This window comes from Acipenser ruthenus, chromosome 7 (genome assembly GCF_902713425.1).
Source record: "Acipenser ruthenus chromosome 7, fAciRut3.2 maternal haplotype, whole genome shotgun sequence".
NCBI lineage: Eukaryota > Metazoa > Chordata > Actinopteri > Acipenseriformes > Acipenseridae > Acipenser > Acipenser ruthenus.
Window position 1 is genome coordinate 1,632,196 of NC_081195.1, and position 15,100 is coordinate 1,647,295.

The 15,100-nt window shown below is 39.1% G+C and overlaps 1 protein-coding gene across 50 annotated transcripts in view; it reads right to left on the reverse strand.

Annotated features, from left to right (window-relative positions):
* LOC117415317 (transcription factor 7-like 2) overlaps positions 1-15,100 on the reverse strand; it is a 95,149-nt gene that overhangs the window by 12,979 nt on the left and 67,070 nt on the right. For 32 of the 50 annotated variants that reach the window (XR_009329017.1, XM_059026076.1, XM_059026084.1 and 29 more), the window contains 3 exons: positions 6,181-6,397; positions 4,384-4,483; positions 2,659-2,745 (listed from right to left, as the gene is read on the reverse strand). Coding sequence is in view for 49 of the 50 variants with exons in the window: in XM_059026076.1 (XP_058882059.1) it covers positions 2,659-2,745; positions 4,384-4,483; positions 6,181-6,397 (404 nt within the window). In the remaining variant the exon portion in view is untranslated. Of the gene's footprint in view, positions 1-2,658; positions 2,746-4,383; positions 4,484-6,180; positions 6,398-13,727; positions 13,902-15,100 lie in introns of those variants that run through there. The other 18 variants (XM_059026086.1, XM_059026104.1, XM_059026087.1 and 15 more) reach the window with 2 other exon arrangements.

The following is a 15,100-nucleotide window of genomic DNA, read 5'->3' on the forward strand; positions in this document are numbered from 1 at the left end:
AACAATGAATGACACTGCTTAACATGTTAAACACTTTGAATTAGGATCAAGCGTGATGACAGTGTTATCATTAAATATAAATGTAGACCTATATACACACACACACACTTGAATGCAACCAGATAACCAATATAATAAGCTATAATAACCATTTCTGTACTTGAAACAGGCGAGTAGTGTTTTTAATTAGGGCTGCTCTGATTAACAGATTAATAAACTAATGAACTGAACCGAGATTCATTTTTTCACAATTTAAAAATCGAGCCGATTTTTAAAAAATGTTTTCACGTTATAAAATGCCACATATCCGCCCTGATCGAAGTTTCATCAATGTGGACAGCGCCAATGCAAAAGTGTGTTTACAATTTTAATGCAATTCTGTAGTGCTCTAATAGGCCCACCGAGTATCATTCTGAACAATGAGTTTATATTTAAACAGAGATCTTTTCAATGCTGAAACGGGAGTTACTAGCAATAAAATAGCACAAGATTTCGGAATTGCAATGTGCCGCTGTGACAGATAAAACAAAAAAAAGTCTGCATCAGAGATATAGTATACAGCGAGTACCATACTGTATACATTTATATACTGTATATAAACAAAGTTTGCATTGGATGCCGACAGTTTCTTCGGATCTAAACAGCGAAACGCTCCAACACATCAATGTAAGTGCACAATACAATGTCTGTGTTCTACTTATATTCTATTAATGTCTAGTATTTTTATTTATTTTTTAAAGTCTTACTGTGCAGGACCCACTACCCGTTACCTTTATTTTAAAATGTGCACCGATTAAATCTACCGATGCCCAGAAATTAACCGATCAAATATTTTAAATCGAGTGACAGCTCTATTTTTAATACGTGTATATAGCGATCACTGGCTATAAAACACCTTTTCAGTGAAAGCTCTGTCGGTGGCCATACACAAATTCAGAGAAATGTGAAATTCTAAACAGCTCATTATACATCACTCTCTGGCTATATGACTTGGAGCCAGAATATAATGATGCTCCGAAACTTGCTAGGAAAAACAACTATTTTTTAGTTCCCGGCGCTTTCTCTGGGGTTTGTTTCTCCTACCCTGCTTCACCACTGACATGTTTCTGTTAAGTGTGTGTCGCTGCCTGTCTATTTTATGCACGAGCATTGGGGGGGGGGGGGGGGGGCTTCTCCTGCACTACAACCCTTTTGCGTTGCAGCAGGTCTGTCATTATTCCCTCATTCTCCTGATGCACTTGTTACATTTCTTCTATTCCCGGCTCCAATGCCACTGCGCACCCACATTATGGTTTATACATGATTCTGTCTCTTTGAAGCAAGCTGATTTCAGAGTCGGCCCTCGTCAGGAGAAGCAGCTTCTACCAATTTAGCAGGCTGAGGGCCCCGAAGCTCTAACATCTCAATCTAAAGGGGGTCATCGGGTGGCACGAATGAGTGCCAGCGCATGCCATTTAATTGCCGTTCCAGGCTTCTCCACGGTGTTTAAAGTATAATGACCCGTCACTTAATTCTGAGAAAATAGCAGTCAGGCTGCTGGATGGAATGCATATCAAAGGGTTATCATGGACAGGACAAGGAGCCTACATTTCCTAGAACTGTCACACAGATAAGAGACGTGTACTTCTCTCACCCCATTATCAAAAGAATGTCTTTAATTTTCTGTGTAGATTTTTTTCTTTTTTTTACCCTAGTATCTGGTTAGATGGTATATCAAGGGAATACAAGATACAACATGAGTTGGCTTTCCTTATAAAGATTTTAAAAGACTGTTTAAAGAGAATGTGTACCTTAGACTTTCTCAAACCCTGCTTGTAAGTCTAAGATTTCCTTGTTTATTAGAATCTTAATAAAAATTCCATTAAAGATTATCTTTCCCATATTCTATTTGACGCTTCAATAAACTGTATACCCCAGTCTGGTAAGCAAGTCGACACTCGTTTTAGCCTGTCTTTTGAACTGTTTTCTAGGAATTATCTTTGCCTTTTAAATTTGGTATAGTACTGTAAAATGTTGGAATAAAAAGACTGTCCACGTTACTCTATTTTAGGATACAAATGCTAACCTGCAGTACCCCGAGATGAGAAGCCTGGCCTATTAAATGCAGGCTAATTTAATTCCATATTATCAAAATGCATTAGCTGTTTCAGACCATCATGAAACTCTAAGACTCCACCAATTAAATTAACTGCACTGGAAATCGGACAAAAAAGAAACCCTTCATTAGGGACAATTAGTGACTATTTAAACACAGCTCTACTGACTAGTGTTAAATAAACCAGATGCTGTCATTTTTAAAAATCTTTTGCATATCATTGAGGGTTCTCTCCCTGGTCAAGCATGTGGATGTACTGTATTTAATGTATTCTGCATTGTTTTTCACTGTAATGTATTATGCATTGTTTTCTACTGTATCTTGTAAAGTGCTTTGTAATGGTGGTCCACTATGAAAGGCACTATATAAAATAAAGATTGATTGATTGATATACTGTGAAGATGACCAGATAGAAACATTTCTATTCTAGTCTTTCAGCGATAAATAAGGATTCTGACTCATTAAGCAATAGGGGATGGGGGGGTTATATTAAACCATTGATAATGAATGTGAAAATATCACCTGTGCATTCATAAGCATGCGCTTCATAGTATGCAACTCACCTAGACATAGATGCATTGACTGTGAGAGCAGTCGGGTATGGATGCCTGAACCCTCCTGTTGTGATTGGATAAACTGGCTGACCTTGCCTAAAAAGAAGAAAAAGAAAATAAAAAAAAGGTAAAAGCCTCTCCCTGTGCTTTATTCTCATTTGATCAGAACAAAAATCTAGGGGATTGCAGAGAGAAGATCAAAGGGAGCAAACTCAGAACAATTTGAATACCATAAATGTGATAGGAATGGCTAATTACATTTCATAACCTCTGCTTGTGTCAACAGAGCCCCTCTCCCCCAGCTGACACAAGGTGTTTTGTTGCGATAATTAAAGGCGACGCTTCGACTGCTTTAATGGAGCCGTCATGCTAATTGGGGGCTACACATCCAAAGGAAAACAATAATGAATGTAAATTTATACCAAAATAAAGTACAGTGAATCAAAGGGCTGCGTCTGTGCTCAGGGCCTCTTTCGGTATTTAGATTGCGGTGAGAAAACATTAAATTAACAGAGCTTAATTTGTAGCCTTTTGTCACACTAACAAGTGTTGACAAGAGTTACCAGGGGAGAGTCCCCGTGTGGAATTGTGGGTAACAGACTGGCAATCATGGTGCATTACTTTAATTGGACAATACAGCAACATGCAAAATGGCACTCTCACCACAAAGAAGCAACTTGGGTTTAATAAAAACGAGTGCACTGTGCTGCCTTGAAAATCAGTACATTAACTGCATGTAGAAACCAGACTGACTTATTTTACTTTGCCTGGAGTGGTGTTGTCAAATATCCAGGTGCAATGTGTGAAACAAAGCAGAGGTGCCCATGGGAGCAGTGGAGTGACCCTTATGTGTTACGAACACGGTTGCAACTTTAAAAGAACATTATTCTGAAACTTAAACAGTGCTGGCCAGCTAAACTCTAGTGCTTTCTAAACAAATAGTATGTTTGCAATCAGCTTCATTTTGTGACTTTAAAATCAAAAACTATTAATGCTAGCAATAAATAAAAAAATAATTCCAGGGTGTCTGGGTCCAATATAAATCTGCTATATATCGAGGGCTGCGATATAGCGAGAGACCCATAGAAAAACAAATAGGCTAACAAATAAATACTGTACAACCACTCCCTCGTTTTATCAGGGGTGTCAGGGTCCAGTATAAATCCTCTACGCAACCTGCTTTTTCTCATTTTTCGTATATTTGTACAGCAGAGGGCAATTGCTTCTCATCAACTTCAGTCTCCAATCAATTTCATGAGTCTTCCTCTCCTTTCTCAAATGCACAAACCCGCTGCATTGAAAGAATCCATTCCCAACATAGGAGGCTTGTTGCTAGGGAGCTGACGTCACTGCCTTGTGACTTTTGCTAGTGCATTGCTGCCACACGTGAACACCTCGTTGGCTAAAATAAAAACTGCTTCAGCAAGTAGATATTTAATTTGCTTTGTGTTATTGTGCAATACGTGTGTATATGATAACAGCCGATATTAATGCTTTGTTTTTAATTGTTTTGTATATTGTTTGTGATGTGCAGTATGAAATAAAACTAACAGTAAAGTGCCTATGTATATTGCAGCTAAGGCATACGCAGTTAGACCGTAAAAATTGGGAGCCAACTCCAGGACCGCGATATATCCTAATCTGCTGTATAGCGAGGGGTGATATAACGAGGGCTGGGTGTAATAATAAAAAAAGATACAATAAAAAATAAGATAGGAAACTGGGATTGCTTACTGTGGTACTAACCATCCCAGCGGATGGGGAATCTGGCCTACTGTACCCGGCGACAAAGGATAATATGGAGAGATATCTGGATGCGGGGGCCTGGGAATACCTGCAACAGAAACAGAAGTAGCATTTAGAATTAACACCAGTGCCCAATCCAGTACTCTCCTGTGGTGGAGCAGCCCTCTTTACTGCGTCACTGTGTGGTCAGGACTCTCATGTGCCCCATAATGCCACTTCACTATGACTTGCATTAGAAGGCATTGCATCAATGGTGGAGTCTGAAGCAGCATGTTTGACAGCAGCATGTCTCTTCTATAGAGCCACTCTGAGTTAACGCCACAATAGCCAGAGGACTGGCATGACAATTCAAATTAAACAGCGCCTGGAAGTAAACAGACAGAAGGACGTAAATGTGTTTTTTTCTGAATATTACTTTCCCACCTGTGGTAACAATTACATATAAAAACATATACAACATTTAAAACAGACCCATCTTATTGTACACTGCAGATGTTTAAAAATAATTATTTATATGTTACACTCTATTAAGCAACACCATAGACCTCTCCATTATATAGAAATGATTATTGCTCCATTGAGATACAAAACAACTTCAGTAATGATTCACAAGAAAAATACATCTAGACACAAAGTTTTTTAAGACATACATGTGTCAATGACTACATTACACTATGAAAATGAGTGATTTTAAATGAATTATACACCTGTAACAGCCTTTCCTTGCATTGCTGTTACATGGCACAGCAGACACAGCAGCTAGTGCAGTGTGTGCATTTATTTTTGTAAAAGCGTAATAGCCCTTAAATGCCATGGACAATAAACAGTATATTTAACAGGAAATGGTTCTTTCAAAGTCCATACTCCATTATGTATTGCTGTTGAGAATAAAATGTAATTCTAAGCACTGATCATAATTTAGCGGGGCCTTTATGCTAATTTGAACTGTATTTTACATTTATACCCAAAATAAAATCTAGCAAAACTTGGTTCAACATTGGTTGAAGCAAGTATGAAACACTTCCCAATACCCAAGGGTTATCAGAATCAGACAGGTGGTTCTTAAAATATAGCACAACGTACTACACCCATAGCAGCTAGTGAAGCCCCTCATAAAAAAAATGTGCGTTATCGAAATCAGACACGTGGATTACAAGCCATCTGTAATGTCAGTGCCCTGACTTGCATTGACAGCATGTTGAATTACTTTGTATAACAAACACTCATACAAACTTTATTCAGATTCATATGGAGAACACCCAATGAGAATCATTACCCGATTGCTTACTAAGGACAAGTGGTCAGTTCACCTTTAGGAACGATACCATGGCTACTGTACAAAATATTGGGCTGTGGTACTATAGTTACACACTGGAAGAACTGCCATATGATTCAATGGGCATCTGAGGAGTATAATCCAGACCAGTGGAATAAACCAGCACTCAACTGGACCTGCATGCAGGAGAAGATCAGTGCTGACTGCTCTTAAAAGTGACACTCCACTGAGAACTGGTATTAGAATTAGAAAATATTCCTTAGAGAAAGATGTCTGGCCACTCCGAGCCAAGGGCATGTAATGGATTAAAAGGCATAATACCGTAGGACTACTATATGGTTAAATTGTGTGATATAGACCACAGAACCAAGTGTAAGCAATCTGGAGTAATGTTGGAGTACATCCTCTCCTGGCCGTCCCCCGACACTGAAACTGAAGAGCACCTTCAAGTTTAATATGCATCATTTACAAGCTTTGTGGAAATTGAAAATATATGTGGGCCTACTCGCCAGTGCAACTCTTTAAGAAGTTCAGGTCTCGAAGCGTCCAGCTGCATCCAGTCAAAGTCTCCATGTGTTGTCCAAGCTGCTCACCTGTTTTCGGGTCCACATCGGCCTGTAAGTGCGGAGGGGGGTTTCCTGGTGTGAAGTGCTCATTGCTGTACGTTATCAGAGGCGTGAGCGGGTGCACATGATGAGGGTGCTGCACAACGGGCACTTTGTTCGACTGAAAAACATTGAAAAGAGAAGAAAAGCAGCACTTAGTCAAAAGCCACCAGCAACCACTTCAGTTAAAAGGTCAAAACAAATTGGGAAGAGACGCCAGCACACAGCTGCACCTGTGGGTCTGAGCACCCAGACAGGGTTCGGTGAGGATGAATAGGTCTTATGCTGTATGAGCTCTTGTCGACCACCTTTCCAAAGGCTTGGTAAAGGCCAAGAGACTAACATCCCAACCTGGGGCCAGGATGAAGCTTCTAAGCCCCATAGACAGGGTTACCATATGACTCCATGTACACTAGGCCAGACTGTAGACATCACAATACATTCTGGTTCCTTTCACAGCAGGACTACACTTACCAGAATGCACTGGAGTGTGAACTATCCCTAACTGTCCTAGTGCACATGGAGTCATATGGTAACCCTGTCCATGGATCCTCCTATATAGCTGGAGTGTGGGCAGTGCTGCAGAGGCCCTGTGCTACAAAGTGGAACTGAGAACTGTAAATATGACACCAGTAAAATTGAGATGTTAATAGTACTGAAGACAAGGTGTCGTTTTTCCTATTTAGTTTTGAACCATAACTATGGCATTATCCAATTGCAATAAAACCCCTATTCCCAACAGGCGACTTTCACTAAAACCCCACAACAAGGGCATGTAACCAGATTGGGCCATGGCGTAGATTAAAAAGGCAAGCAGTAGGTGATGGATGGATCAGAGTCGGATTTAATTTCAGTAAGTGTCTTTATTTCCTTTCATCGCTGTAGTAAGACTGGCACCCTGTAATCAGAATTACAGTGAGAGTGTACACAGAATTATAGTGATGCAGTAGCTCTGTGTGTGTGTGTGTGAGGGTGTGTCAGTGTGAGGGTGTGTCAGTGATTCAGATATAATGTCAACACAACACCTGCTAAACTACTATTAAAAAAGTATCCAAAGATAAATGTCTTCTGTAATCCACCCTGGGAGAAAACTGGAAGTTTTTTGGATAAATCATCCTGTCATTTCAATTTATAAATTGTAAAAGTTTGAAAATCTCAGCATGTTGTCCCTATATTACCTTGAAATCCAGTCAAGAATGAAGGAACCGTTGACAGCTATCGAACATGCCAGGTGCAGGCCATTGCCTAGCAGAACCTCGCTGCTCTGCCACGGCTGCTCCCCATGGCTAACTGTGAAGGAATTCTGTCAAGCCTGTTAAAACGTAACCCATTTAAAACAGTTCTTTTGTCAGGAGGCCTTCTATTCAGAAATCCTCCAAATGGCCAATCTATACGCTATACTGTATGTGCATGTATTATTATTTTTTTAAATACTAAACAAATGGAATATGTTTAATAAAAAATAAACAAAATATGTATCTTACCATAGAACACAGTAAAGGCTGTCATTGTACAGTGTAGCTTTTGTTAGTTACAGTGTTTTAGATTGCCATCTCCAGGCAGAAAGGATGGTATTACGCCTGCTTATGAAGATTATTATTATTATTATTATTATTATTATATTTATTTTTATTTTATTATTATTATTACTATTATTACTATTACTATTATTATTATTGTATATGGACGTAACTTAACCAGGTTATATCAGACACGGTTTTTGTTGTTGTTGGTCTCCCCGTCCCACGTCCCCCGTCCCCCTCCCCAAAGGGAAAAAGTAATAGTAACAGTTTATACTTTACAATTTACAGGGAATACATACTTGATATGCAACATTGCAGATTATTGTTTTTGGCAAGGTGCACTGAGTTTCATCACAGTGGGAAGGAACCTGGCATACATGAAAGCCCACTGTACCCGACTGTATTGTGTATTTAAAAGACGGGGGTGGTTTGCAAACACATGCCCCAAGGCTGCACACTTCAGCCCCACCACATTCCCAGGGAGCCCCTGCTGCTAAACTTTGACCTCTTGAAGTGTACTTAATCAAATTCTACCAGCCAGCAGTACAAAACATTCCACCACCATCACAGGCACTCTGCACTATTCACAATGTGGACTGTGACACATCAAAGACTGATTGAGCACTTGTACCCCTGCAACGCCCGTGTCTTCCTCTCCCTCTCTATTATAAGAAGGGTAACCAAGAGGAATGAAAGCCTGCTATTCACCTCAGAGGCTATTCTCAAGACAGTGAAAAACAAACGAGGGCTACAGGGTCTCCCAGCCTCCCTTCAAGAAGTACCACCCCCCTCGACACCACACACATCCTGGACAGCTAGGTAGGAGACAGAGTCTGAAAAAGGGCATTGAGAGCGCACAAGCACAACAAAACAAAAGCTGAACACATATGAGGCTTGTTGGCTCGCTTGCTTTTACTTTACTCTTACCAAGCCACCCCCGTCAACATTCAGCAAGCTTACAGTGGGTCTTGAAATACTGCATTGCATGGCCAGTCCTCCGGTTACAGCCATCTGTAATGTCTTTCACTTAACTTAACCAGGTTATATCAGATATGTATTGTACAGTTCAATAAAAATAGTGCAAAAACTTCTTTTCTTCTATTTACTTTTAATGCATTGATTTACAGAACAATCCAAGCATCAGGACCCACCAACAGAAGCACGTCACAACCGTGCAGGTTTCTAATCCAAGCATCAGGACCCACCAACAGAAGCACGTCACAACCGTGCAGGTTTCTAATCCAAGCATCAGGACCCACCAACAGAAGCACGTCACAACCGTGCAGGTTTCTAATCCAAGCATCAGGACCCACCAACAGAAGCACATCACAACCGTGCAGGTTTCTAATCCAAGCATCAGGACCCACCAACAGAAGCACGTCACAACCGTGCAGGTTTCTAATCCAAGCATCAGGACCCACCAACAGAAGCACATCACAACCGTGCAGGTTTCTAATCCAAGCATCAGGACCCACCAACAGAAGCACGTCACAACCGTGCAGGTTTCTAATCCAAGCATCAGGACCCACCAACAGAAGCACGTCACAACCGTGCAGGTTTCTTGGCTTGCTTCCTGATTACTGCTTTTATGAAACTGGTGCAATGATGCTCTTCTTACCATGTTGGATTTGTTTGGAAACTACAAAACTATTCAGCAGTTTTCACCAGTAGGCTACTGTACACATTGTAGAAATCCAAGGTTAAATGGAATAACAGTTTGTGCTGTAGTTTGAAGTCTTATACAATCCAGGAGGTACTGTAAGAATGCATGAAACAAACCAAGGTTAGTTTTGAACTGTACACCCAACTTTAATAATGAGGCATATGTTTAGTAAACAGTACAACATGCCCGTTCTGGGCCCTAATGTGTCTTTAAATCAGATACTGTACAGGCACAATTCTGGTAGCACGTCTGCGTTTAGTAAAATAAGGGCACTTCATTCTACTGTGGATTAAATAGAGAAACTGAAAAGAAAAACATATAAGCACTGAAAGAAACAAAACATGACTAATTTATATATATATATATATATATATATATATATATATATATATATATATATATATATATATATATATATATATATGAAAAGAATAATACTTTTTTTTTCTAAGAAAGCAAAAAGCAGGTACAAATCTGTAAAACAGCCAAGTTAGAAGGCTTGAGAAATCAATTCTCTCTGAGTCTCTCTTAATAACAGCACCACCAATACGGTCCACCAGGGTCTGCGCACACACACACACAAGGGGCACCCTTCTCAAATAATGCAATCTTTAATGTTAGGACTATCTCAAAATGAATTCCTTCATTCATTCGCCCTGAACTCCCCAGAAAGTCTTACACTTGACTAAGCATTCGCTCCTGAAATCTGCTTTTCTTATTGTGTTTAATACAGTGCCCTGTGCCCTCTCTCAGTATAATGTGACTCTCTTGTGTTGAAGGTCCTGCGCTATGCTAAGTACCCATTGTTGCTGTGGACAAGGCCCCAATTCATCGCTGGAACTCTTCCCACTTTGAAAAAGGAGCTTTATTATAATTCTTTTTATTTAACACAAATGATGACAGGACCATTAACACAATGTTGTTTCTTGACAATACCTCTGTATTTTGTGGGACAAAACCCACTCCACTGAAACTCCCACGTATTTCCATTCTTGTTGAAAGAAAGAAAGAAAGAAAGAAAGAAAGAAAGAAAGAAAGAAAAGCCTACTTCCTGGCTACTGTATTTATAATAGCACCCCAGCCCTCCCCACAAGAAAAGACCAACCTATTGGCCCAGTGGCTCTCCTGAAGGCTGCCACACACAGGGATTTTTTTGTTTTGTGGAACGTAGTCCCGGTATAAGCCTATTCCAAATAATGACTGCTGCAAAGGGATTTTAGCTTGCGTACTTAAGCTGAAAGACAAAACTCAACAGAATGCCTTCCCTTTTCGTAAAGTTAGGAGGTTTAGAAGTTGTTTTTGGGCTGGATTCACTTGCTCGTCAATGTACAGTAAAAATATTCAAAATGCTGCTTTACAGTGACCCTGTCGATAGGCTTGAGGAACAAGACTCCAGTAAGATATTCACAATAGCAATAATCTATAACTAGCACGAGTCAGCTTTATTGCAGGTATAATAGTGACATTATTATTATTTTCAGTTCTTCAGTTAAACTGTTCCTAAAAAAAGTAAAAGGGTTGACGTTGTACTTAATGCCTTAATGGCTTGCATAGCAGGTGCTCTGCAATTCACCTCTATAAACAAGGCGTGTCAGTGATGCCTAAAACACTGGTAACACACCATTGCACAATCCAGTGAAAAGCCCTTGCCTCCCTGTAATTTCAGTAATGCCATTAAACAGAATACCATTCCATTAATCCTAATTGACAGCTTCTACGCTACGTCAGAAGGGCTTGGCCTCTCACTACTGCTTTCTCAATAAACCAAGGCTTTCTTAATACACCAAGTAAGTGTACGTTTGCTCAAACAATGAAAAGATTAATTCATTTTGGAATTAAAATCCCCCAAAACAATCACATTTTCTCACCTCAGAAGACATGATTTATAATCAACTTTTAAAAGGTATTAAGCTAGCACGGGGCCCGTCCTTTTGTTATAAATGATACCAATACAAATGCGATATTAAAATAAACAAAAACACATCTCATCGTGTAGAGCAATTGAAACATTCAACATAAGGTGGTGTCCTCCAGTGCCCTCTGTGTCACTGCCTATCACTCTGCCTTATGTCATGGATATGATGGCATGTCACTACGGCTCCCCATCTCTAATGAGCTGTATTGGGTACAGGAGATGGTTCAGGGAGGAAGTGACCTCACAGGCCAGTGATGGATAGGGGTTTTCAGGTTGACAAATTCCAGTGCAAGCAGAGAGCTGCCAAACATGTGAACCGATAAAGAGCAGAGCCAAGGGCTCAAATCCAAGTACTCATTCTGACAAGATGCAGAAAACATATGTGTGTGTGTGGGGGGGGGGGGGGGAGGGGGAGGATTTTGTCTATTTCATGGCCATGTTCTTTTCTGCTTCATGGCAACTGTTTAAATATTTTTAAGAATGAAGTTTATAAAGCCCTCAATACCCACTCAAAAGCACCCCCCGTCCTGGAATTCAATATATATATATATATATATATATATATATATATATATATATATTATATATATATATATATATATATATAATGTATTATTATTATTATTATTATTATTATTATTATTATTATTATTATTATTATGTTTATTTAGCAGACGCCTTTATCCAAGGCAACTTACAGAGACTAGGATGTGTGAACTATGCATCAGCTGCAGAGTCACTTACAATTACGTCTCACCCGAAAGACTGAGCACAAGAACGAGTGCTTATGCTCCTTTTTGCAACAAATCCTTGCAGTTTTAATCAGTATTTATATTTAAAAACTCTGTAAAATCAGTGAGTTCTCTGCACTGGGGAGAAGAGCACATTTAAAAGTTAATCTATTCACTTTATTGTAATGACAAGCTTGTGTTTGTGATCAGAGGGCTGTTTTAAAAATGTCTGTGCTAGTCTTCATTTCATTTGCATGTATTTCTTTACAAAAACTTAAATACACACACACACACATATATATATATATAGGAATTGCTTGTTGAGATGACCTTCCTTTTATACAATACTGCAGTTGCTCAAAAATACTAGCAAGAAATAAACACAGAAAATATTACTCATTCTATTCCAGTTTGCATTATTCTCAGGTAACACAGAAATAAAACATTTTGTAGATCATATGTCAAAAGGTGATATAATAGCATTACAAAAGTGCTATTTATCATTGCGTATGATATTATAAGCCATCTGGCAGTAACTGTATCCAGGAGAGGACAAATATACAAGCCCGTGGTGCACCATGGAATGGACTGCCTTAAAAAAGGCTTTGAAATACCCGGGACTGAAAGGTTATGGTACAGCAGCACTGCCCTCAGAACTGAGGCTTCTCCTGGAAGGACGAGGCTCACTGGAGAAATCGGCCCAGGCTTGGTTCCAATAACTTGAGGGGCAGTCTGATCGAAACAGTGCACTCATTTGAGAAGCTGTACTGCAAGGTGGGCTACGCTCTAGTTTCCTGCCACAAGATCTTTCTTTGAGGGACAAAAAAGGAATTTGGGATTTTATAAATGTGTTTAAAAATAAAAGTGGTTTATAAAGTGTGTTTACCCTTGAGTAAAAAAATAAAAATAAAACAATGATTACTATTATTATTATTATTAATTATGTTTCAGAAGTATGTTTGTTCAACACTCACAACTCATCTAAAATAGCCTGCAAAATAATTTAAAAAAAAATTATATATATATATATATATATATTCCCTTTTAAATCAGGACATGATACATTAAAACATGTTAAGTTAAACGAGCATTACATTTATTATGATGGAATTGTTTATTTAAAACAATACTAAATGTGAATTTGTTGAGACAGTTTTACAAATAAAAATATTAAATCTTTAAAATGTTGCTGTTTATGGTTTTACATTTAATAACACATTATTTTACATGTATCTATTTTAAAATACACTAAAATAGCCTACTAACATTATTATTTCACTGCATCACAATAATAAATATTTAACTCAAAAGGTTTAGTGAATCTAGAACGGCTTACGTTTTATCTGTTACTCTACATGACAAAAAAAAAAAAGAATAAATCCTTCAATGTATTATGAATACCACACATACAGACACATACGGAGGAAGATCAACCAAAAAGAAAGAAAGAAAGAAAGAAAGAAAGAAAGAAAGAAAGAAAGAAAGAATCTCCAATGCTTCCGTGACGGCAGGTGACCTCCTGCGCTGTCCCTTCTTATCATTGGTATTCGTTGGAATAAACTGTCTGATATGAAGTTCAATGGTCAGAGAAGACACAGGCACAGAAACTCGCTACTCACCCAGCAATTGAGATTGAGATGCCAGCAGTTGAGCTGCTGAAGTAAAGAGAAGCCAGAGGCAAGCGCTCCTCCTTTACCACTCAATTCTTCCATCCCCGCTAAAGCAGCATCCCTCAGGTACATAACCGCTTTGTCTCCTCTTGTCTCTTAACCTTAACAACTTTCCTAGCTGACTAGATGCCGACCGGGCGTTTTTTTTTTTTTTTTCTTCTCCTCACAGCTTTTGTCTCCCCCCCCCCCTCTCTCTTTTGTTTGTCTGTTATTCAAAGTACTAAAAAAAATTGTCCCACCAGATCAAGCGTTCTCCTGTTTTGTGGCCTGGCCCTTCGTGAAACAGCAAAATCCTCAAACATGCTGGGTGAGAGAGGCATCTCCATTTTAGTGCAGTCTAATGTCTGCAGTACAGGAGGTACTGAAGTTTACACGGGAAAGGAAAAAAAAACAAACAAAAACCTCAAAACTAAAAAAACTAAAATAAAACGGCTATTTGCTAGTCGTGTGCCACACAAAGGAAATAAACCACCAAAGAAAGAAAGAAAGAAGTAGGAGTCTTTTGCTAACACAGATGCACCACCCTGTGTGGGCTTCTTGAAGTCTTCGTGCTGTCCTGCTATGCAATGACAGCATGGTAGCTTGGGCTAATACAAGGTACACTTCCAAGTGAGACGAGGGGAAAGTAAAGGCAGGGGGGAAAAAAATAAAATAAAAGACAACATCCGTAAGGGAGCAAAATCAGCAAAGTGTAGCGAGCAGTCACTTATCTGAGACACTGTCAATTCCCGCAAAACAAATTTCCCCGAGATGGAGTGCCGGGAGAAAGGTATTTGTCTCTTGTCACTTTGCCATGGATTTGACACCTACGTGGGGTCTTGCCACTACAGCAGCTCTTGGGTTTTTATGTTTTTCTTCCAAAAAAAAAACAAAAAAACAACTGCACTTGACTCAAGCTGACCGGTAAGCACTAACCAGGCAAAAGCAGTTTTTCCTGCGTTTGATGTACGGATATTATTTCCCTGTTGCTGTTTCGTTTCTTTTCTTTTGCACATTATTGTTGAAATAATACCGCCGTTCTGCTGACTGAAGGCTTCTTTGCAACCGACACAGAATAAAGTAGCAACATCAACCCACCCACCTGTGTGTACATATTTCTGTATTAGATATAATGCATTATTTGCTATATGCCTTTACATAGTGATAGTATTTTATTTACTGGTTTTGAAACCAAATGTAATCTATTAATGAAATACAGAAAATGCTCCAACTTTCTTTCCTTATTACTCTAAGTGCCAAATTAAGAGCAGCTGTGGGTTAGTCACAGCCTAATACCCGGGTGCAGCAATGACATATTCTATTCTATTTCCCAAAAAGCCTGG